This window comes from Capsicum annuum, chromosome 12 (genome assembly GCF_002878395.1).
Source record: "Capsicum annuum cultivar UCD-10X-F1 chromosome 12, UCD10Xv1.1, whole genome shotgun sequence".
In the NCBI taxonomy this organism is placed as follows: domain Eukaryota; kingdom Viridiplantae; phylum Streptophyta; class Magnoliopsida; order Solanales; family Solanaceae; genus Capsicum; species Capsicum annuum.
This window is the reverse complement of record NC_061122.1, coordinates 10,061,226-10,084,728: the sequence shown is the minus strand read 5'-3', so window position 1 is coordinate 10,084,728 and position 23,503 is coordinate 10,061,226. Positions and strand designations below refer to the sequence as shown.

General features: G+C 36.3%; 1 protein-coding gene across 9 annotated transcripts; it reads left to right on the top strand.

Annotated features, from left to right (window-relative positions):
- The first annotated feature begins 2,347 nt into the window (after positions 1 to 2,347).
- Positions 2,348 to 18,266, top strand: LOC107850582 (biotin--protein ligase 2). Of its 9 annotated transcripts, none has more exons than XR_007048146.1 (11): positions 2,798 to 2,935; positions 4,243 to 4,702; positions 5,120 to 5,181; positions 5,854 to 6,002; positions 6,940 to 7,060; positions 7,413 to 7,568; positions 7,956 to 8,002; positions 14,747 to 14,792; positions 15,121 to 15,193; positions 16,894 to 16,970; positions 17,772 to 18,059. XR_007048146.1 is itself a non-coding variant. In XM_016695207.2 (10 exons), exons 2-10 carry the CDS (start codon positions 4,302 to 4,304, stop codon positions 17,812 to 17,814), a joined length of 1,128 nt encoding a protein of 375 aa, XP_016550693.1. In that variant the 5' UTR covers positions 2,798 to 2,935; positions 4,243 to 4,301; the 3' UTR covers positions 17,815 to 18,266. The 9 variants fall into 9 exon arrangements, 5 of the variants coding, with proteins under 5 accessions (XP_047256678.1, XP_016550693.1, XP_047256677.1 ...); XR_007048147.1 differs by lacking the exon at positions 17,772 to 18,059 and adding an exon at positions 13,773 to 13,852 and having other exon boundaries at positions 16,894 to 16,917; XR_007048148.1 differs by lacking the exons at positions 7,956 to 8,002; positions 17,772 to 18,059 and adding an exon at positions 13,773 to 13,852 and having other exon boundaries at positions 16,894 to 16,917.
- The last annotated feature ends 5,237 nt before the right edge of the window (positions 18,267 to 23,503 follow it).

Here is a 23,503-nt window from a genome sequence, read left to right as displayed (position 1 = left end):
TTAAATTGAATGGTTAAGATTTAATTTATTTCAAACTAAATCTCTAATAATGGTTAATATAATAATCTATTTTTGGTTGATATAATATATTTATAATATTAATCGTGATTATAGATTTAGTTTGAAATAAACTAAACTTAGTCATTTAATTTAATTAGATCACGTGTCATCAATTAAGATAGGAACTTGGGGAAAATGAATTTTAAAATTTATTTTGAGAAAATACATAAAGACCTCCTGATCTTGTCCGAATTTTTCAAAAAGACACTTAAATTTTACTTTCGCCTATTACCCCACGAATCTTACTTAAATCATTGTAAATACACCATTTTCACTGAATTTCAGTCACAAGAAAGAGAGTGAATGCACGCACCAATCAGATGCTGTCATGTGTTAAATAATTTAATTTCAAAATTTATTTATATTTTTGAATAAAGTTTTTCTTTTTATTTTATTTATCACCCCACCCCCCTCTCACGCACCCCACCCCCTTCAACATCTCCCTTCCCATCTCCCGTTCAGCAACTTCCCTACACCTTCACCCCCATCCAGTTTCTGATTTCTCCATTTTTCTTTCTCTTTGGATTTCAGTGTTAACTTTGTGGTTCAGTGTTTTCAATTTCGTGTTTATGTTAATTTTGTATTGCTTCCTAATTTTCTATTAATTTATGTGTTTGTTGATTGTCTAATGATGAGATCAAAACTCCATTAAAATGGAGCTTTATAGTTCTTCTTAAGAGGATATATATTGGGTTTTATAAAATTGTTTAAAATGTTAAAAAGAAAAACTGAAATAAGAACTTGAAATTGAAGAAAGTAAACATGGTGATGGTAAAAGATAAGTAGAGTTATGGTGATGATTGAGAGGATTGAGGAGAAAGAGAGTTATGGTGATGATGATAATGTTGTTGCTGTTGTTGTAATTGATGATGTTGTTGAGCTATGGCGTTGAAGAAGAAGCTGTCAATGGGGAAGAAGACAATGGTGGGTGGGGATGTTGTGAGGGGGGAGGGGGTATGGAATTATATAAAAAAGTAAATAGATATTAATTTTTGTAAAAGAAGATAAGTTATATATCAAATTATTTACACATGATAATTTTTAATTGGTAAAAAAAGTCAATTCTGAGCCTTTTCACGTGTCTGTTGTGCGTGTATACATGCAAAGGATCAAAATAATGTATTTGTAATGATTTAAGTAAGATTCGTGGGGTAATAGATCGAAGGTAAAGTTTAAGTGTCTTTTTGAAAAACTCGGACAAAATCAGAAGGAGTCTTTATGTATTTTCTCTTTTATTTTTACTACCTTTTCTTTTCAATTTATGACACTATGTGATTAGGTATGAAGTAGGAGTGGAATGCTTTTAAAATTAGTGATTTCAAATAAATAATTAATTTCATGATATAAAATAAATGTGGTCATTACAACAACAATAATAACAAACCTTTCTTGACGTAAAAAACAATTATAAAGCAAACAATGAAGAATGATCTAAGATCAAAAGTAAATAATCTTATTTCATATATTCGTTGAAGATGTTATTGTATTGTTATAGAAGGATTCTCAATTTATAAAAGTTCAAAATATTTTTCAAGCAAGAAATTATCTAAATTTGGTATATTTATATTTTCCCCCATAAATATCTATTAATTTTAGAGGAATATGTCCCATGTGGAAGACGGATATAGTAGTCCCATGATATCACAGTTTCCACCTAAACCAATCATTAGATGAATCTAGTTAATTATGTAATCTGAACAAAATGCATTGTGTTCAAATTGATTTTCAAGCTTTCACCAAGCCATTCAGTGTAAAGTTTCCCTCAAAATACAATTAGCAAAATTGAAAAATTGGTGCAAAAAATTATAGGTGAAATGAATATCAATTATAGAGGGAATTAGGTAAATTAGTTATTTGGGTCATTTTAATAGTTTTTAAAAGGCGGGGCGTAAAATTACATTTAAAAAAGACTTTTCAAAAGTAAAAAAAAAAATCTTCCAAAAACATATGGTCAAACACAACTCCAACTCCAATTTCAAATTTTTTTAATTTTTATGGCCAAACGCCTACTTAGTAATAACAAAGTTATACGTGAATGTCTTCTTCACAATAAAACATTAATTTAGAAAGATCGAAGAAATTAAGTAGAATTTAAATTTATTTTTTTATTGCTGTTGCGGTATTTTATTTGTACATTAAATCTTGGAGGAAATATTCAGAAAAAAAAAAGAAATAAATAACTTATTTTTAATTGATATAATGTATTTATTATATTACTCATGTTTAGAAATTTAATTTAAAATAAATTAAATTTTAATTATTTAATTTAATTAAATCATGTATCATCAGAAAAACACACATATGCACAGTGAAGAAACGGCGAGCACACCACCAAGAAATACACACAATACAGAGGGGTTCTCTCACAGTAACGTATACACAGAGAAATTGGGGGAAAAGGACGAGGGAAATCGTATCGGAAAACGGAGAGAGTGATCGGAAAGAGGGAGAGAGACGCGACAGAGAGGGGGTAAAACGTGAGAGCTGAAAAAGAAGAGAAAACCGGAGAACAGTTTTTTTCCGGTAAATTCTCGCTGGAAAATGCTACTGCTACAGAAAGTTTAATCGTTTTCGGTCACTGCCGGAGCTCCGACGATACGAAAACAGTAACTCCAGCTTCAACGCGCTCCAGACTCCATCGGAAAACCAAAACCCGACCAAAATCCGCCCCCAAAAAAACAGACACTAAATATCCCAAAACCGATTCCCCCATTCCCGATTCCGGCGAAAAATAATCGAATCCGGTTTGGGTTTTTCTTTGCGACATTGAGTGGTGCGAGACTGCTTGGGGTCCAGTTTCGTGGCTAATGAGATTTGATTCGAGGTATTCCGGCGGCGCTCTAGTCGAACAATTCGAGCTTGAATTCAAATTGAGGTCCAATTCTACTCTTGGTCTCTTTTAATTTCATTAAATTTGTTTGTTCTTGTGTGCATACGATGGAAAGTTCTTGAATATGTGTTTGGTGTGATCATGTTGAATTCTTCGGATTATGTTGAATGCATTCGGATAAGGAAATTGGATATGGTTTGATTAACGATTGATGAATTTTGATTTGGATGAGAAATCGGTAATTTGAGAATAGAATTAAGGGTGGGAATTGAAAATTGATAAAAGTAAATATTGATTTATGTTGATTCATTGATGGTTTCTTGATTCGGAATAAACGTTGATGTTGTTGAACTCGATAGTGTCATGATTAGGCTATCAAATGGGTAGGCAAAAGATAGGTTGGTTACGCAAATTTGGGAATTGTGGATTGGTGAATGTTTGAATATTTGTTGAAGGACTTTGGTTTTATCGCATTTGAATCAATTGTATTCATTTGGACGGGAAATGCCCGGAAGAAAATTATATTTATTTTATGTCTTCAAAGGAGGTTCGTGATCAAGGCTCGAGGCATCGGGTAAAGCATAGCTTAGGATAGTTAGAATAGTTTGGGTTTTCATTTCCGTATTTTTCATTTTTTGGAATTGTATAATTGGACATTAATTTTGGATCCTCGCATTTGTTTGGTTGTTTGTTTTCTCGTTGTGTGTTTGTTTGGTTTATGCATTTCATAATGTCATACTAGCCTATATGTTTCATGAAGCGACCGGTTGAATCACGGGACCGAGGATGTCTAACACCTTCTCCTTGGTCAACAGAATTTCTTAACTGGAATCTCTGTTCGTGGATCAGTTTTAAAGAGTCAAAAAACAGTTTGGAAAAGAATTTTCAAAGGTGACTTGACACACCAGATTTATGCCAAGTGGCGACTCAAAGTTTGATTGTAAAAAAGTTTTTTTCGAAATAAATTTTATTTTTTGTCACTTTCATAGTAATTTTTTTTTAAAATTTAAAATATAATCTTTTTGGTAAAAAGGGGTGCGACACATGCAATTGGTGTATTACTACTATATAAAAAGTTACATGATGTGAAACAAATGCAAATTTTTAAAGGTAATATACCTCACGGCCTGTAGTAACCTCTATTTGGACTCGAATTGCAGCTTATATAGCTGCTGCAATTGTGATTATCACAACTTAGCTTGTAATTTATTTTTACAATGATTAAGGTTAAAGGGACTCAAAGAAAGTCCCATTACAGAACTTGTGCCTTTTTGTTTTAGCTTTGTTGCAACACTGTGTTTGTGCTTTGATTTGAGATTTACCTAAGTGCTTTGATATGAAATTTAACACAGGTGTCCTGAGTAGAGAAATTTTCAGCATCAATTTCTCCGCCTTCGAGTTTCAACAATTGATGATTTCTAAATTCAAAGGTATCTTTTTCACCGCCTCTCGTCAAAAATCTCCCAATTCCCCATCAATTCTCCCTCCTCTTCCATACCTCAAACCTTTCTCAACATCCCAAATACTCGGAACCAAAATGGAGTCAGAAGCACCTGCGCCCACGCTTCTTCTACTTGCTGGGAAATCAAATGAGGAGAAAGATGTGGCAAAGATATTACAGGACAACAATACTCTTCAACTGCATAAAAATGGTGAACAAGTTGAAGTTGTTCTGCATTCCCAAGTCCAAACGCCATTCAAAGATGACGAGTTTCGAGTTGAAGAATACTTTTACTCCCTTTCGACTACGCGTTTTGGGAGACTACTCATTTACTCCCCCAAATTGTCCTCAACTCATGACGTTATCTCACAGTAATTGCCAATTCCTTATGCTCACTTTTTTTTTTCTTTTGCTTTAACATTTTTGGACTTTGCACGCTGTTTAAGAAACAATGATTAATATGAGTATTTTACCATGACATTCATATTAATTGATGGATAGTCTTAGGTGAAACGGGAAAAAGATCATTGTCTTTTTTTTTTTTTACATTAAAAAGTGAAAATTTATTTTTTGGAATACTGGGCAAGTAAAAGTGAACATGAACGAAAGAAGTAATTTATAGCAAGTTATTTACCTCAAGTTAGATTAGCATGGTTAAGTGTATATGTGATTACTTGTTTGATATTGTGCAAAATGTGTACTTACAAATTAAACTCGCTTGCTTATTGGTTATTGGCACTATAAAATTGTAGTTTATTCATTTAATTATCACTATTTGTATATGGCAGAAATAACTCTGACTTACCAGTTGGTTCAGTGTGTGTTGCTGATGTGCAACTGAAAGGGAGAGGTATGCAGATTTGTTTTTTTGGGAATTGCATCCATGCATTTTTAACTTTTTGAAAGTCCAAATCTTTTTAAGTTGTACACATGACCATCTGACTTTTGAATGGAGGGCACAAAAACTATCGATTTTGTTCTAGTAAACTACGTTTATTTCCATTTTGTGCGACCCCAATTATGCTCTCTATCTTACAAATTGTGATTGTATTTTGACTTCGTATAAGAAATATTATGGAACTGGACTGCTGTGTTTGAAATATAAAACAATCAACTTCTGTAGCTACCTTAAGAAGACTGAATATTGTATAAAGAGGCTAGAGGTGGATTTTGGCACCAAATGAGAGGTTTTGTTCCTTCCACAAACTATGAATTGTAGTAAGAACGGCTTTCGGAGCTTAGAAAAGCATAGCTACGTGTTGACATTTTTACGTTGCACACGTGACCTTTTCCATTAACAACGAATGGAAGTTAGAGAAGATTCCATTCTCAATTGTTGCTTTAATGTTAGGGTATTAATTGTTCAACACTAAAACAATAGAAAAAATGCATGATTATTGTCTGGATGCAAAAAAATGCATTTGTTATATTTTGTGCATTGATAGGTTTTTGCTTTTATCATGTTTGCCCAAATTTATTCTTATTTTACTTTACTTGATTATATAATTATTTACTTCTGAAGGTCGTACTTGTAATGTGTGGCAATCACCAAAGGGCTGCCTTCTGTTTTCATTTTCAATACAAATGGAGGACGGCAGAATGGTGCCACATTTGCAGTATGTAGTCTGTCTTGCCATGACAGAGGCCATTAAGGCTATCTGTTTGGAAAAGGTAAGTACTTATTTCACAGATCTGCGTAATGGCATCCTAAATTGAAATTTTAATGGTAAATCAATGTATGGAAAAAGTAAGGAGATAAGTGTGACTGTATGTCCACATTGCTTAAACAATGAACTAAAGTTTTCTCACTTATCTTTGTAAGTTTTATATGCTCCATCTTACTGTGTCAATTAAACCATTAGTTTTTACACATGTAATATGATTTTTCCATTTTAGATCGTGTACTTCCAAATTGAAACTAAAGAAGTTATATGATATATGGTCTGTGAAGAATTGTAAACTATACTTTGGGACAATAATTGCTTATTTCATTGGTCTGCTATGAGAGTGTCCTGTTTCTAAAGAATGTTACTCGAGTTAGGGGTATCCAGGATAAGAGATGATTGTGAAAGAAGAAATTTGGATAATTATCAGTGCCCACTGAATTAGTTTACTGAATTAGCCAGTAAACTGTTGGGTGCACTCATATCAAATTTTAGATAGATTCAGCTGACAACAGTTTATTATATGGAGCACTGACATAGGTTTTTGGGTTCTTCTTGAGTTACAAGATTCTATGTCAGTCTTTTCTATAGTTACTTTTTTCGTCTAGATTTTTCTAAATAATTAATGATTTCTATCTTCATGTATTCGTACTGTGTTGATGAACAAGAATATTTCCTGAACTCCGTCAGTATTTGGCAAAACAATAGTCCTAATGGCTCTGCTTATGCCATAATGACAGTAGGTAGTGTGTATTTGAACAATTACAAACACTATTTGGATCCATATGGAAAAAAGAGGAGTGGTAGGAAAGGATTTGTTGAAACTTGATGTATGCTGCATAGAAACTTTGTTTAACATGTAGATCACTTACTTTATTTAGAATAACTGTTGATATGTTATGCTTTTTTTTCCTTCTTGTTCTTGGCTGCATAATGTGTTACAGGGAACTCCGCATCTTGATGTTCGCATAAAGTGGCCAAATGATCTATATTTAGGTGGCCTTAAAGTGGGAGGCATCCTAAGCACATCAGTATATAGGTCAAAGAAGTTCTATATTAGTGCTGGTGAGCTTTCTCACTAATTAACTTATCAACAGGAAAAAAAAATACTGTCTCACTGATGTTCATTATAATTTCTCCACATTTGAGATAAAGAACAGACTTTTCCCTTCAATTTATATGACTTTGCATGGTACTACAAACTTGACGGGGTTTGCAAACCTAATGAATTTAGTTCGTCAGCAAATTTCTTACTCATGCAGTCTTGATTAACATAGCTAACTTTCTTGCTCCCTCTTCAGATCATTCTAAATCGAAATCGACTGATGAATATCTGTATTTGTTAAAATCTCCTCTTAGGCTATCGGTATGGGGAAATTACTATTGGAGTTCTTTGATGCTGATAATTACGTTGCAGGAGTTGGATTGAATGTAGGGAATGAGAAGCCTACCACATGCTTGAATGCTGTTTTAAAAAGAGTGAATCCTCTCTCACGTGAATTGAAAAGAGAAGATATTATTGCAGCCTTTTTCAATAAATTTGAGAGCTTTTATGATGTTTTCTTAGAACAAGGTAATTTTCCTTTAACTTCTCATTTGAACAACCATCATGGATATACAGTCCGACTATCAATAGTTGAATTACAGAACTTCAGGGACTAGTCAACAATATGGATATTTCGGAATGCTTAGCACACTAGTTCATGTTGATCAATATGGTCATATATCAAAAGAACCACCATTCGTTTTCTGTTTGTTTCTTGGTTTTGTAGTTTACTTGATAGCCTTTAATCAAGTTTTTAACTCATCAACACGGAAGAAACATAAAATATTGTAGCCTTGTGTATAAGTTCAAGTTCTTTCGACTTAACTTCATATTTTTGTGTTACTTCAACTTTTGGTTTTAAATCTTACCAAAATTTAATGCTGTCTTTGTTGATCCTAAGCTACGTTCATATAGGTGGTCCTAGTTGCTACATGCCAATGCCAAAACATATGTTGCGTGTGGTAAGCTTTTCATAAACAAAGATAGTATTAACCCACTTTTATCTCCTGGTGAAATCTGTACAGCAAGTAATGAACGCCAATGATAAACAAAAATGGAGGATAAGAGACAGAAGAGAAAAGGGGGTTAGATTTCCCAGCAAAGTCAAGGGGCATGACAAAAATGAAGAGAATTTTTAATGCTGCTAAATAGCAACAATTTTCTTTGTTACTTTACTATTGGTTCTTTTTAATTGTGTAGGATAGTTTTGATAAATAACGCAATCTGATTGGTCCAAACCCTAGAAATTGATGTCAACGCAAGAAAAATGCTTGTAATATTTAGGTGCATTATTTTGGTGTCATTTTTTTTCTTGGATTAATACTCTTCCTTAAAAAATTAAAGAAAAACCTATCTCTTCTTAAACTCAAAAAGAGAGCTATGTTTAACATTGGAAAACCTTCAATATCTGTGAAATCCTAAAGCCCCAATGTTAAAAGATCTCCAACTAGGTCTTTAGCTTGTCCACGTCCTCTTTTTATCAATTCATTTAGAGATTCTGATCATGTTTTTTTTTGAAATGGAATTGAGTAATCTTAAAAACATATTCGCAAGGTTAAAGTAATAAAAAGCTAATTAATACTGAAGCTAACTGTGTCGCAAGACCTGTTCTTTAGTTTAATTTCTGCCCTCAAAAACTTGTGACAAGGAATTATGTAACAGAGATTCTAATACATTTTCTCCTTTAAGTTTTTCTATTGTTCTTAATCTTATTTTGCAATAGGACATTGTTGTCTGCCCCTACTGACATGAAACCTGGTGTTTAAGTGGGAGCAAGGTAGAGGGGCGGGTCCACTACTCTTGAGTATCAAAGCTATGGGATAACTGGCATTGGCTTGCTAACTCTTAGGGCATTTTTCAGTTAATAAATAAAGCAAATTTCACATTTCACATTGCTGTTTGCATACCATGTGATTTGAGTAGTATCTAGTAATTGTTTTAGGAAGATAACATGTTCTCCTCCCCCTTCCCTTTGCTTTTTCATCTTGGCGAGCGATGTTCAGAAAATGATGTTAGAAAACTTCCAATATGAATGTGGCATGTTCTTGTCTGTATGAGCTGTTCATATTTTTTAGTGGCAAAACTAAGGTGATTCTTGGAGGAAGATCTCAATAATTTTAAGCACAATATTTGTTGATGGTGATGAGATTGTAATTTACCAGTTATTTTTTTAAAAATGTCAAAAAATTAGTATATCTATGACACCCCAAGGCCTTGAGCTCTAGACCCTTCAAGAGATGAATAATTGAATTAGCCAAGTTACGGAAAATGATCACAAACTGCCAGTGGCAATGGTTCTGACAACGACTCGTTGTCAGACGTCACGAGTCGTGCAGAGGACTTGTTGCCACAGTGAGGAAGCCCAGACTTGGGTCCCTTGACAACGAGTCCAGGGTACGACACGATGAGTCGTTATAAGGGAAACGTAGTCATGACAGTGAAGGACCAGATTTTTGGTCCTCAGGTGACACCTCTAGGTCACGACTCATGGTCAGACCTCACGAATCGTTACCCAAGTCGTGACGACTATTTCTGATTTTTCTTGCACGTTTTAATTAGGGTCTTTTTGGTCTTTTCCTTCCTTTAAACTCTTTCCCACGACTTAAAAACACTCAAAGGACCTCTTTGCCTTTAGTTATCAAGATTAAACTTACTCTTTTCCTCTTTAACTCTCAAGGCAAGAGATACTAGGGTTTCACAAGGAAATTTAACATTTAAGCTCCAAACTTCAAATTCCTTTCAATTTCCTCTATATTCGAGGCATGTTGCTCATATTGATAAGAACATGCCACATTCATTCTCTCTTATAAGATAGCTCCGGCTAAACTAAAGGATCAGTTAAAAGATCTTCTTGATTAGGGTTTCATTCATCCTAGTGTTTCCATGAGGTGTACCTGTACTTTTCGTGCGAAAGAAAGATAGGTCTCTTCGAATGTGTATAGACTATCGTCAGTTGAATAAGGTTACAATGAAGAATAAATACCTTCTTCCTAGGTTAGATGACCTTTTCGATCAACTTCAGGGTGCCAGGTGTTTTTCTAAAATTGATCTTTGTTCGGGTTACCATCAGCTGAAAATTAGGGAGGTTGATATTCCCAGGACTTTTTTCCGAACCCGGTATGGCCATTATGAGTTTGTGGTTATGTTATTTGGGTTGACCAATGCTTCGACCGCTTTCATGGATCTTATGAATCGGGTGTTCAGGCAGTTTCTGGACTTGTTTGTTACAGTCTTCATGCATGACATCTTGGTGTACTCCAAAAGCGAGGAGGATCATGCCAATCACCTCTGAATTGTGTTGCAGACTCTTAAGGACCAGAAATTGTATGCAAAATTTCCAAAGTGTGAATTTTGGCAAAGTGTTGTGACCTTTCTCGGGCATGTTGTTTCTAGTGAAGGGATCTAGGTGGATTCACAGAAGGTTGAGGCAGTTAAGAAGAGGCCTAGACCTACGACTTCAACTGATATTAGGAGCTTCTTAGGCTTGGCCGAGTATCAGAAGGCTTGTGTAGAGTTTCTCATCTATTGCTGCTTTATTGACAAAGCTAATACAAAAAAAGGTTAACTTTTTGTGATCCGATGCTTGTGACGGTAGTCTTGAGAAGTTGAAGGATAAGTTGATTCTGTGATAGTTTTGACTCTGCCCAAGGGTACTGAGGGGTTTGTTGTGTATTGTGATGCCTCCCGTGTGGGACTGGGTTGTGTGTTGATGCAACATGGTAAGGTTGTAGCCTACGCTTTCGGGCAGCTTAAGGTTCATGAGAGGAATTATCCGACTCACGACCTAGAGTTGGCAGATGTGGTCTTTGCTTTGAAAATTTGGCGCCATTATCTATATGGAGTGCATGTGGATATTTATTCAAACCATAAGAGCTTGCAATATGTATTTACGCAGAAGTAATTAAATCTCAGGCAGAGGTGGTGGCTCGAATTGCTTAAGGATTGCGACATGATCCTTCACTATCATCTAAGTAAAGCTAATGTTGTTGATGCTCTTAGCAGGTTGTCTATGGGGAGTCTATCTCACGTTGATGAGGAGAAAAAGGGTTGGTGAAGGATATTCACAAGCTGGCTAACTTGGGAGTTCGTCTCTTGGACTCTGAGGATGGGGGAGTGATTGTTCAAGAAGTGGTCAAATCATTTCTTGGTGCTGAGGTGAAGGAGAAACAGGCTTTGGATTCCATGCTTATGCGGATTAAGGATGATGTGGGTCAGGTTATGGCTTTCGAGATTGGGGGAGATGACATCTTGATGTTGATGGGCTGCGGGAAAGGATTTTGATTGAGGCTCATGAGTCTAGATATACAGGTCATTCGGGTTCGACCAAGATGTATCATGACTTGAAGGAAATCTATTGGTGGAATAATATGAAGAGATGTGATGAACTTTTGTGGTTAAGTGTATGGTTTGTCAGCAAGTCAAGGTTGAGCATTTGAGGCCTGTTGGCATGTCTCAAGAGATAGAGTTGGCCATGTGGCAGTGGGAGGTGATCAATATGGACTTTGTTACGGGTTTTCCACAGTCTCGCAATCAATATGATTTTATTTGGGTCATTGTAGATAGAATGACCAAGTCTGCTCAGTTTTTGCCTGTGAGGATTATAACTACTCAGGAGAGAATTATGCTAAGCTGTTCATTCAGGAGATAGTTAAGTTGTGTGGAGCGCCAGTGTCCATCATTTCAGACTAAGGTACTCAATTTTCTTCTCACTTCTGGCGTTCATTTCAGAAAGGTTTGGGTACTCAAGTGAACCTTAGCACCGGTTTTCACCCTCAAACGGATGGACAAAAAGAGCTTACTATTCAGACTTTGAAAGATATGCTAAGGGCCTGTGTGATTGATTTTAAAGGTAGTTGGGCTGATCATTTGCCTCTTATTGAGTTTGCTTACAACAACAGTTATCATTCTAGCATTTTAATGGCCCCTTTTGAGGCTCTTTATAATAGAAGGACTAGGTCTCCTATTGGATGGTTTGAGGTTAGTGAGACTAGATTGTTTGGTTCGGACTTGGTTCACCAAGCCATGGAGAAGGTGAAAGTGATTAGAGAAAGACTTAAGATTGCTCAAAGTCGCCAAAAAAAGTCATGCAAATGTGAGGCGGAGAGGGTTGGAGTTTGAGGTTAGTGATTGGATGTTTTTGAAGGTTTCTTTTATGAAAGGAGTTATGGGATTTGGGAAGAAAGGGAAACTCAGTCCCCACTATACTGGTCCATATCAGGTTGTGAGGAGGATTGAGAATGTTGCTTATGAGCTAAGATTTGTCAGCGAGCTTGGCTTCAATTTATCCCGTGTTCCATGTGTCTATGCTGAAGAAGTGTGTGGGTGATCCTTCTTTGTGTTTGTTGAGGATGTTGGTGTCACGGATTCTCTGTCTTATGTGAAAGTCCAGTCAAAATATTGGATAGACAAATTGGTAGATTGAGAACTAAGGATATAGCTTCGATAAAAGTGCTTTGGAGAAATCAAAAGATGGAGAAAGCTACATAGGAATCTGAAGAAGATATGAAGGCCAAATACTTGCACCTATTTCCAGCAATGAATGAAAGTGCTGAAGGTATGAGTTTCGTTTCTCTCTCATCGCATTTCGAATATGTCCTTGGATTCTGTTTGCATTTTGTCTGTTATCGTGTTATTATGCTAAAGGTACCCTAACTTCTCATTTGAAGACGAATGATTCGGCCCGGGGGGGTTAATGTGACACCCCAAGTCCTTAAGCTCTAGAACCTCCAAGAGATGAATAATTCAATTAGCTAAGTTACGGAAAATGATGTCAAAATACCACTGGCAATGGTTCTGACAACGACTTTTTGTCAGACGTCACTAGTCGTGGGGAGGACTTGTTGCCATGGCATTGAGGAATCCCAGAGTTGGGTCCTTTGACAACGAGTCCAGGATACAACTCGTTATGAGACACAAGGATTCGTTACGAGACATGAGTCATAACAGTGAAGGACTAGATTTTCTGTCCTCAGGTAACGACTTCAGGTCATGACTCGTGGTCAGACCTCACGAGTCATTAGTTAGGAAAAAAATTGAATCCTAATTGTTGGAAGCTATAAATGCTCCAAGCTTTTTATTACGATGGATGGATGGATGGATATATAACAACATAAATAGGGATAAAACAATAACTTAGTGTATCTTTATTGGGTTGTCGGTTTAACCGATAACCCAATAAGCTAAAACCAATACCGAACCGTTTACCCAATAAAATTTTTTATAAAATCAATATAAAACCGTTAACCCGATAACCCAATAACATTTTTATTGGTTCGGTTTATCGGTCGGTTCGGTTTTTGCACACCTCTAGTGAGGTTTAGTCTCGGGAGGGGCAACATTGAAAATCACGTTTGCGGACGTGGGGTCTACGTGATCATGTGATTGGTGTACACTTTATATTTTGGATCGCCTTGGTGTCTTTAGCCTTTCCTCGGTTTCCTCGATACGTGCAGCTAACACGCACTAGGCGCTTCCGGCTGGAATAGTCAGATCCATATAGCCCGTTGGTGCCTTTAGGACGGAGCGAGCTGCACAGTTTAGGTTAATGGTTTAAACTCTCATGTTAATGACCCTTGTCCCTATTCCGACATCCTATATATGTATATGTGAATGTTGTGCATATGGTTTTGACTGGTTTTTGGCAATGCCTTTATTTTATCCTCTTCTCCTGGGGTACATGTCAGTGCTCGTCCCACTGACCGTCCCTGAATTCTGCACCGTTTCATGATGCAGGGTCTGAGGGCTTTTCTGTTACTCCTGTGCAGCGTTAGCCGTTAGGTGGTGTGGTACGGTGGTTGAGTTGCTGTGAAGTGGTGAGCCTCCATCTTTCAAAAAGCCCTGCCATTTCTTTAGGTTTCTTTTCATATTTTGGGAATTGTGACTTCTTTTTTGTCATGGTCAAGGGCATGTCCCGACCTAGTTTGGTATTTCTGATTTAGAGGCTTTCATGGACAGTGTTGGATGTTTTGGTCATTGTGTTTTGACTATTAGAACTTGATTTGACTAATCTATCTTCATTATATATTTTGGATGGCTTCCGCTTTATACTTTTATTGTGCTCTGGAGGTTAGGCTAAAGGGATGGTCTCCGGCCCATGGTGGGCTTGAGATACCCGTCACGACTAAGCCTTGGTTCGTGTCGCGATAATATCAAACAGTACCAATCTTTCTTTCCATTGCTAATTCAGTGGTAATATCAAAATTTATCATATTTGTTATCATTCTCAAGAAAAAAAAGGATATCATAATTTATCATATGCCAGACTTTCTTTCCATTTGCCTACGCCTTTTTCTAAGCTGGCCTGTTTTGACGTGTCCTTTGTTTTCCATTGAGATGATATTTCAGTGTCAGCAAATGAACTGGAGGTTCAGTAATGAGAATAGTCATATTATTTATTTTATTGGGTTGCTTAATGTTGAGCTTGCCATCAAGGATATTAGGTGCTTCTGCAACTTTGAGATCCATAGGAATTTTGTAGTGAGGGTGGTATTCCGGGACATTGTTTATTAGATTCTCGTGTAATGTTGGAATTCATAAAGTTCAGTTTTTGCTTTCTTATGAACATCAATATTTGCTGTTTGTGATTGTCTTGGACCCGTTTAAGTGCTCCATGATTTCCTCGGTGATGTAGCTATTTGTTGTAGGGATTTCCTGCATATTGGTGTATGCTAATTGAAAAGATGGTGCATTTTTCTGTGTGCATGCAGGATTTCAAGCTCTTGAAGAGTTGTATTATACGACTTGGTTACACAGGTAAGAAATGTTATGTGTTACTCCAGATTCATCTGTTTTTTCCACTTTGAAACTCTTTACCAAGCAAAGAACTTTATGCTATGGAAATCCTGTAAAGTTGATTCAACATGTAACCTCTTTTGGACGTCACATGGTTTGTTTTACTTATTTACCTTTTTTTCTTCCTTTAGACTGCTTTCACACTGTTAAGTCTGGTCAACCATTGGACAGGTTAAGTCGGTGTGAAGTCGTCCACTTCATTTCTTTTTGGGTGCTGAGTTCAAGTGTAACAAGATATTATCTCGTCTGTTATTAACTGGCATTCTTCTTCCCTCCCATGTAAATGTAGTGGACAGCGGGTTATTGTGCAGGATAGAAGCGATGATCAGGACCAGTTAGTTGAAAATGTAGTCACCATTCAGGTTTGTTTGAGTGGACTCTCTCGGTTACTTGTCCTAAGATATAAAGTACAATTCTTACTGAACTTTCAGTTTTACGCCTTGTCACTCTTTATTTTTTGTTATAATGTGGTGTCTTTTTGAACTCCAAGTTCAATTTCTAGTAAGGCTGCTTATTCACAGTGATATGTTATTTAAACTCCAACAGCGATATGTCATTGCAGGATAACATATTTAGATACACGGAAAGAGGAGTGCACCAGATTAGTACTGTGAAATCAATTTGGAAGAGTGTTGCAGAAAGATACATTCTAGTGGTTTGGGTGTTTTTGAACTTAGGGCTTTAAGTGAATGGAGTTCCATTCAATCTTCCTCATGGGATTATCTGAATTAGAGACAGAAAGCCTTAATGGCCGCTAAGCCACTTGAGCACTTGAAACTGTTAAACGATTTCTTACAACCGTCCACACAATTTCCTAAAATTGTTGAAAAATTTGAATAATAAATGAATAATCACATCAATTATCTTTCATCACAGTCCATGCAAATCTGGCAAAAAATAGGGTTCAACAAAAACAACAACAACAACAACAAACCCATTGTATTCCCACAAAGTAGGGTCTGGGGAGGGTAAGATGTACGCGGACCATACCGCTACCTCCGAAGAAGTAGAGAGGCTGTTTCCGATAGACCCTGCTCGAGATACAGCTCGAGATACAGAACGAAAAAGATGTATATAGGTGATATCAATTAGTTGGAATTCGGGAATAGATCAATTCAACCTCAATAAGAAAGACATATCTTGGTTATATTTCATTTCTTCAACAAGTTCAGTAATGAGCACAACAGCCCTATTGTTTCGATGGAGATGGAGAGAAGACCAGTACATTTACTTTTAAGTCGTATGTCTTCTAGGAGTGCTGCTTAGTCTTGTCACAGATTTTTCTCCAAATAGAAAACAGAGAACTTTTGTATTTTTTAAATTTCTATTTTATTGTTTATGTTATATACTGGGTATGTTGTTGTATTTTATTGTTTATTTTACATAGTGTTTGTCTGGGATGAGTTCAAATGCAATGACATGGTCAGTGAGGATTCGTAACTGATCCCGACTTGTTTGCTATAGGGGCCTGGTTGTTTTAAGGGGTAATTTTTCTCCTACACTCATTAGGGAATAGTGTACTGTTAAGAAAATATGGAGTTGTAGTGCAATGTACCAGTTCCCAAATATCTTTTTTCCTTCTAGCTCTTTGTTAATATGTTATCCATGAGTTAAACTGGATTCAACATCTCGAGTTAGGGTGAAGTACAGGAAACTGCACTGTTATTTAAGACGAGTTCAATGGAGGATCACTGAGCAGATAAAAAATATCTCATAAGAGATCATAAATAGCTACCACTTCTTATTCTTGTGAACAGGTGGGGGAACATGTAGAAGATCTATGCTACTGTTGAATCCTTGATTGTTGATTCTTCCCTTCCATGGTGTGACTTGCACCATTCTTCAGTTTATGCTAGTGATAATTGTTTATTCTATTCCTTGTATAGTCACTCAGCCAGAGCTGACACCCTCACCAATCCCATGAAGTAAAAGCGCTCTAGAGATTATTTTAATCATTGTTTTGATTAAGACAGTATAAGTTTCCTACTTGTCTTAGTTGTCCTTGCTTTAGTGAAGTGCCTTTTCTGTAATTAGCTACATAAACAAATGATTCGACTTTCAGGGTTTGACATCCTCAGGGTACTTATTAGCAATCACAGATGATGGTCAAATGTGTGAGCTACACCCAGATGGGAACAGGTTCGTCTAAACATCTTTAACATAGCCCATCATATCTTTTCAATTATTTTGCCAAAATATCTCCCCCGACATTGGTAAAAGAAAGTATGTTGATTTGGATTATTTTAGTGTTCCTTTGACCGATATTTAATTTGTGGATGCCAATTTATTTGCTAGTAATCCCCTATCAAATATGCTTGTGTTTGTGAATCTTGATAGCCACACAATGAATGTTTTTGTAATCTTGTTTATTTTTAAGAAACTACCATCTTGTCTTCTTTTTTTAACCTCTGAACACTGGTAACAATAATCATCACCATTAGAAGATAGCAAGAAACAAAGGCTGGACAGAGTTGTAAAGGTGGGTAAAAATTGAGGAGTTGCAAAAGGATATTTCCTGAAGCAGTTCTGGTGAAAAAATACCCATTTGCCATAAAAAAAAAAAAGTATACAAGACAAAAAGACAGATGACTCGTGAACTATCTAATCAATATTTTGCTACTTAATGCTGAAGAGATGAATTCATTTCAACAAGGTGTTATTAATCTTGTGTGCTTTAATAGGCAATTTAAGTTTGCTGGTGACTCAAATAGAAAAAAGAAAATGAAAAAAGATAGAGCTGTTATTCCATTGCCTGAATGGTTTTACTGGGGGTTCATTGTTTCTGATAAGGATAACAAGTCATTGGGTGCTGTTTTTGGTTCTTCTATCTGATTGTCTGGGTTATTTTTGGCAGTCACGAGATGTTAGTTTTCTGATAAAACTTAGCATGTTTGGTTGGATCATTAGTGGTTGACAATTTTTTTTATTCAATCGATGCAGTTTTGACTTCTTCAAAGGGCTTATCAAAAGAAAAATGAGCTGAAGGAGATTCATGTTCAAGGATTTATCCTCTTCCCTGTTCACTTTTTGTTTAAAGTATTCGAGCTAATTTGTCCACCAAGGCTAGAACACTAGAACAGATGGGAAGAAAATACCTTGTGTTTGTCTTTGTTGCTGGGAATTGAACCTGAGACTTCATAATGCTCAACCCAACTTCAGAATGATCTGAAGAGAGAGCAAGAAAGTCAGCTATGTTAATCAAAACTGCAAGAGTAAGAACTTTGCTGACGAACTAAATTCATTAAGTTTGCAACATCTGAAACCCATCAAGTTTGTAGTACCCTGCAAAGTTATATAAATTGAAGGGAAAAGTCTGTATGATTTATCGGTGACGGGGTACTACAAACTTTGCATGGCAAGGGAAATGTCTTGTATGATTTGATTTCACGGTGACGTATATCTTCTCATTTTAATCTTATTTTATCTTATCTTTTATACTACCTTTTTATAGTAGTTCTACCCCATATTTTATTTTTTTAGTAGGTTTGTTCTTTTAACTTATTGATATATGAAATAATATAGCGATGAGAAATGATACAATCTATTCAAATATTATATTCATTAAAATAATACAATACAAACATAATACCGAATGATATCATACAATATGAAGCAATAGGTAATAACAGTGTTAGGATAGTTTGGTATGGATGATAAAAGGATAATGATTACTCCATCAAATTTATTTTGACGGCGTTATAGATATGGGTTAGGATAAGTCATTAGTTAAGAAGTCACGGCTTAAGAATTTAACTTATGACTTTTGACTTATTTTTATTATTTTGACTTAAAAGTGTTTAAAAATATTTTTTTGATTTATTTAATGCTATAAAAATGCTTAAAATTATTTTGGCTCGACAACATTTAAAATTAAGTTAATTCAAATTAGGATTATTTATTGGGCCATTATGCGGATAAAAAATGACATATCATGCAAAATAGTTCCAACATCTTCACTAACAAATGACATATCCTGCAAAATAGTTTGAACATCTCATTGCTATCTTCAAACATGAAATAACTATTGCATTATAAAGAAGTTATAGCGATGAGTGAAGATGAAGATGACAGACATAACAAGTCTCGTAGTTTGATTGTACTTTCTACCAATTAACCTTCATCTACTAGAATGGGTTCAATTGCACTGATAACTTTTACACTTCCATTGTATAACTGAAACTCCAAAAGAAACAACATCAATAAAACCTATAGTAACACAATCGTTAAATGAAGTAATACATATTAGCAATATTAAAACTGAATTACGCATTGCTCAGTCATCTGCATATTATTATTGAATTTGAATCTTATGAAACTCACGAGGAAACATAAATTATATATATTATAATGAGCTTCACCACTCAACTATTGTAACGCCCCGAAGTTTTTCCTAGCTAAATTTTTGTCCCTAAAGTATCAAGCATTGGCTTCTAGAATGATTTAGACTTATTTCCCTGTGGAATTCCTTAGATTTCAACTTTTCATTACGTAGATGATCGAATAAGTTTTCCGTTGACATAAGATTCGTCCAAAACGGACACTCGGTGGAGGAGTTATGGTTTATTTAAGTCTTAGTCGTAAAACACCGTCATTCCTGTCCTTGGCGCGTCGCGGAGAGGGTGTAAATGACGATGGTCAATTTCTAGTGAGACTTCGCGATGGTGGCACGTCGCAGAGTGGGCCAAATTCCCATTCGTCACTTTCCAGTGAGCCACCGCGATAGTGGCGCGTCGCGGTTGCCTATAAGATCGGGTTCCCAATTTAAATTTTTCCTATTTCATTCAGAAGTTAACAAGGGTAGTTTGAACTTTTTCCCAGTCTCTTAAAACGTCCAAACAGGAGATTAAGACCTCTACAAGCATAATATACGACATTCTCAAGATTTCCCTCAAAACAAAAACCCTAGTTCATATACTTCTCCTCCAAGAAACTCAAGATTCAACCGTGGGTTTTTGAAATTGATCGGAGCTTTGGAATCCCCAAACCTTAGGCTTCAAGGATCAGCCATTATTCTTCATAATCGAGGTATGCGGGGTTTTTCCTAAAATCTCATGGGTATAGAAATCATGATTTTAAGAAAGGGGTTTTATGAATTTATGAATACATTCATGTTTTAGAAGCTTCGATAATATTGTTTTAGTCTTTAGGCCTTCCCCCAAATTGATTTGAATTGTATATATGTACGTATGCATTGAAAACCATGAATTGTGAATCGAGAGCATGAAATATATAATCTCCCTCTCCCATTACTTTATTATTTGATTTACAAGTTATGAATCCTTACATTTCATGGTTTACAGAATGATTCAAGATACTATTTGTCTTATGTGAAATTCATGATGATTAAGAATGGGAGAGAGGAATGCTTTAATGATTTTAAATGTTGAGATTGATAAACAAAGAAACTTAAACAAAGAAACTTCAGGAATGTTTTTGAGAATTTGGCTACTACTTATTGAAATTGTTGAATGAATGGAAAGCCTTTGCATGATTTTTGACTTATGATTTGAGATATGACTCTTTTTACACTATATGCATGATTAAGTGGCCTGAACATTGTTTTAGAATGAAATAATCATATATGGCTCAAAATAACGACTTGAAAGTCTTGGTATGACGATACCAACTCAGATAATGTCATAACAGACACAGACTAATACAGAAATCAGACTTTCATGTTTTAGAATTTCAGAATGATGCATGTTCAGAAAAGGCTAAAATAGGGCATAAAGAGATGTTAGGTGGTTCCCTGAAGAGGGCACGAGTTCAGATAACTCATTGTTCAAAATCGTGATTTGCCGATCCGGGTATAGTATATTACGCTAGCCTAGTGCCGTGTGGCGTATCAGAATCAAAGACTCCAACCCTTGTGACATACTTGGGTTGGGGGCTTCCCCGCCGAGTCAATGGCGGATTTCATATAGCCCATGGAATATCAGAGTTATAGGGGAGTGCCACCTAACTCAGAAGTAATACAAAGAACAGACATTGCATTGACAAGAATGATTTATGATTTTCAGAAAATGCCCATGTGTTTTGAGAACTGTTTATGCATGATGTTTTAACAACTTGCTCTCCACTATTTTACTTATATAAAAGTTTTATTTTGGATTACTTTGCATACCATTACATTGTATTGACCCTCCTCCCCCTACCTCTCAGGTTCTAAGACTCAGTCTAGGGGTTCAGATAAGCAGTAGATTTCATCAGATAGAGTTGTAGTGTCCAGTTGGTGAGACTTCTATATTTCGAAAGGCCTGTTTATTTTCAGACAATTATTAGTGGTTACGGTTTTGGCCTACTAGGGGCCTTGTCCCAGCTTTCAGATTGTGTTAGAGAGTATGTAATAGAGATTTCGCAGACGGTTTGCAAATGTTGCTAGTTTTGGATTTCGTTCTTCAATGCTAAATTCATATCAGATTTATGACCACGATTTCGTCTTGCTATAATTTTCGTATTTCCTTATTTACGTATGAATGGTATATATGATTTCAAGATAGAAGGGTGTCCGAGCCTTCATGATTTAGGATGCTCGTCACGGCCAGGGCCTCGGTTCGGTTGTGACAAACTTGGTATCAGAGCATGGTTCATGGTCCCAGGGTGTCTGCGAAATCGCGTCGGGTAGAGTTTTGTTTATGGGTGTGTAACGCGCCACACTTATAAGCAGGGGGCTACTAGGCGTTTAGGAATGTTTCCCCTCTTTCTGATCTAGTTCGTGCTTTGGAGTCTAATCTGCCTCTAATCAATCTCTCTTACTTTTTAGAAAAATCGATCAGGCCTCCTCGTCGCACTATCGATCAGAATGCACAGACAGATGAGGTCCGTCCCACTTACGGGATGCGGACCCATAACAGAGCTCTCAGCCCAGAACCTGCTCCTACTCCGGGAGTACCTCCAATCCCGACCAGTCCACTTCGGGCTCCACGGACCAATGTTAACCGTCCCCAGACTTCTCAGAGGGATATTTCTAATACAAAATTTAGACAGTCTATTCATATCCTGACACAGTTGGTGGCCAATCAGGCTTAATGATCGGAAGATGTTGGGTCTGCATCTGTTACATCTGAGGCTACTAGGGTGGGTCAGTTCATGAGAATGAACCCGTCCAAGTTTACTGGTACCAAGGTAGAAGAAGATCCACAGGAGTTTGTGGATGAGATAGAGAAGATCTTTAAGGTGATGAATGTGGAAGAGATAGAAGGGGTGGAGTTGGCAACTTATCAGCTCAAGGATGTTGCAAATCAGTGGTATAACGAGTGGGAGGATGCGAAGGGAGAGAGTGCTGAGCCCACATTTGGGGCGAATTTGTGGAAGCCTTCCTTGGTCGGTTCTTTCCTCTAGAGTTGAGGGAGGCCAAACCTGAGGAGTTTATGAATCCGAAGCAGGGAAATATGAATGTCCAGGAGTAACTTTGAAGTTTATCCAATTAGCGCGCTATGCACCAGAGATGACTAGCAATATGAGAGCCCGGATGAGGAAGTTTGCGTCCGGCCTTTCAGATGATCTAGTGCTTGAATGTCAAGGGGCGATGCTAAATAGGGATATGAACTTTACTAGGCTGTCAGTCCATATGCAATAGGTAGAAGAAAAGAAAAAGATCATAGGTTGTATGCAAAGTTCTCCAAGTGTGAATTTTGTTAAATGCTATTGCTTTCTTGGGGCATATTGTGTCTAGTGAGGGGATTAAGGTTGATCCCCAAAAGGTTGAGGCAGTAAGGAAATGGCTCAGACCCACGAATCCAACCGATATTCGGAGCTTCTTGGGTTTGGCGGGTTATTACAGAAGGTTCGTAGAGAATTTTTCTTCCATAGCTGCACCACTTACAAGTCCTGAAATCTAAAGGCAGACTCAAGAATGATATTGGAATAACTGCAGATGTTGAAGATGTCCTTAAAATTCGATTAGATTGAATAAGTGGAATCATTTGATTCCCATTCTTTCAATATATGCTTTTTAACTTTAAATGATGATCATAGAATAAATATGAAACACATAATGTTGAGATGTTCACAGAAAGGAAAGCATTTTGCACTGTGTTCTGCTCAAATACAACTTTGTATGTGTATTTAAGTTTTTGGCAAGTCTCACATCCAAAAATTACTTATCACAAATGCCATTCTTATTCCGCTAAATGATACTTTCTTGGATGTGCTAATTTGCACCACATAATCCAACTGTTGCAGAAAAAGTCCAAAAGAGTAACAGAATAGTGTTAGCAAATATAACCAAAATAGTGATTATCAGAAACAGTACTTTTGCTATTCATAAATTGATCATGGAAACAATTTCAATATTTCTGTGTTTCTGAACTATACAGTGAATTTTCCTCTTTCTAATTTGTAAGTCCTACTACTACTACTTTACAAAATTTCATGTGCAAGAGAGTTTACACTTTGATACTACTCATGATCTTCTTAAGCGGGAAGTTAGATCAACAAACACGTCATCTTTGCAAGTTATTGTGAGGCCACCCATTGGATGATCAAATCCGAACTCCTCTTTGGATTTAGCTAACAAGTTTTGAATAGAGTCTGGCTCAAATATGATACTGGCACAACGAATCTCTTCTTTTCGCTCTTTCCTGCATATACTGCACAATGACCTTTTGGAACACCTCCGAATGTTGAAGACCTCCTTATGAACCGATTAGCCTGAATAAATGGAGTCACCT

Bases quoted from the DNA above. Each gene is read 5' to 3' on its own strand.
- LOC107850582 (XM_016695207.2), top strand. From the start codon at position 4,302: ATGATTTCTAAATTCAAAGGTATCTTTTTCACCGCCTCTCGTCAAAAA. The intron at 7,061-7,412 runs GTGAGCTTTCTC...ATTACGTTGCAG, and splicing joins GAAGTTCTATATTAGTGCTG to GAGTTGGATTGAATGTAGGG. The intron at 15,194-16,893 runs GTTTGTTTGAGT...TTCGACTTTCAG, and splicing joins AAAATGTAGTCACCATTCAG to GGTTTGACATCCTCAGGGTA.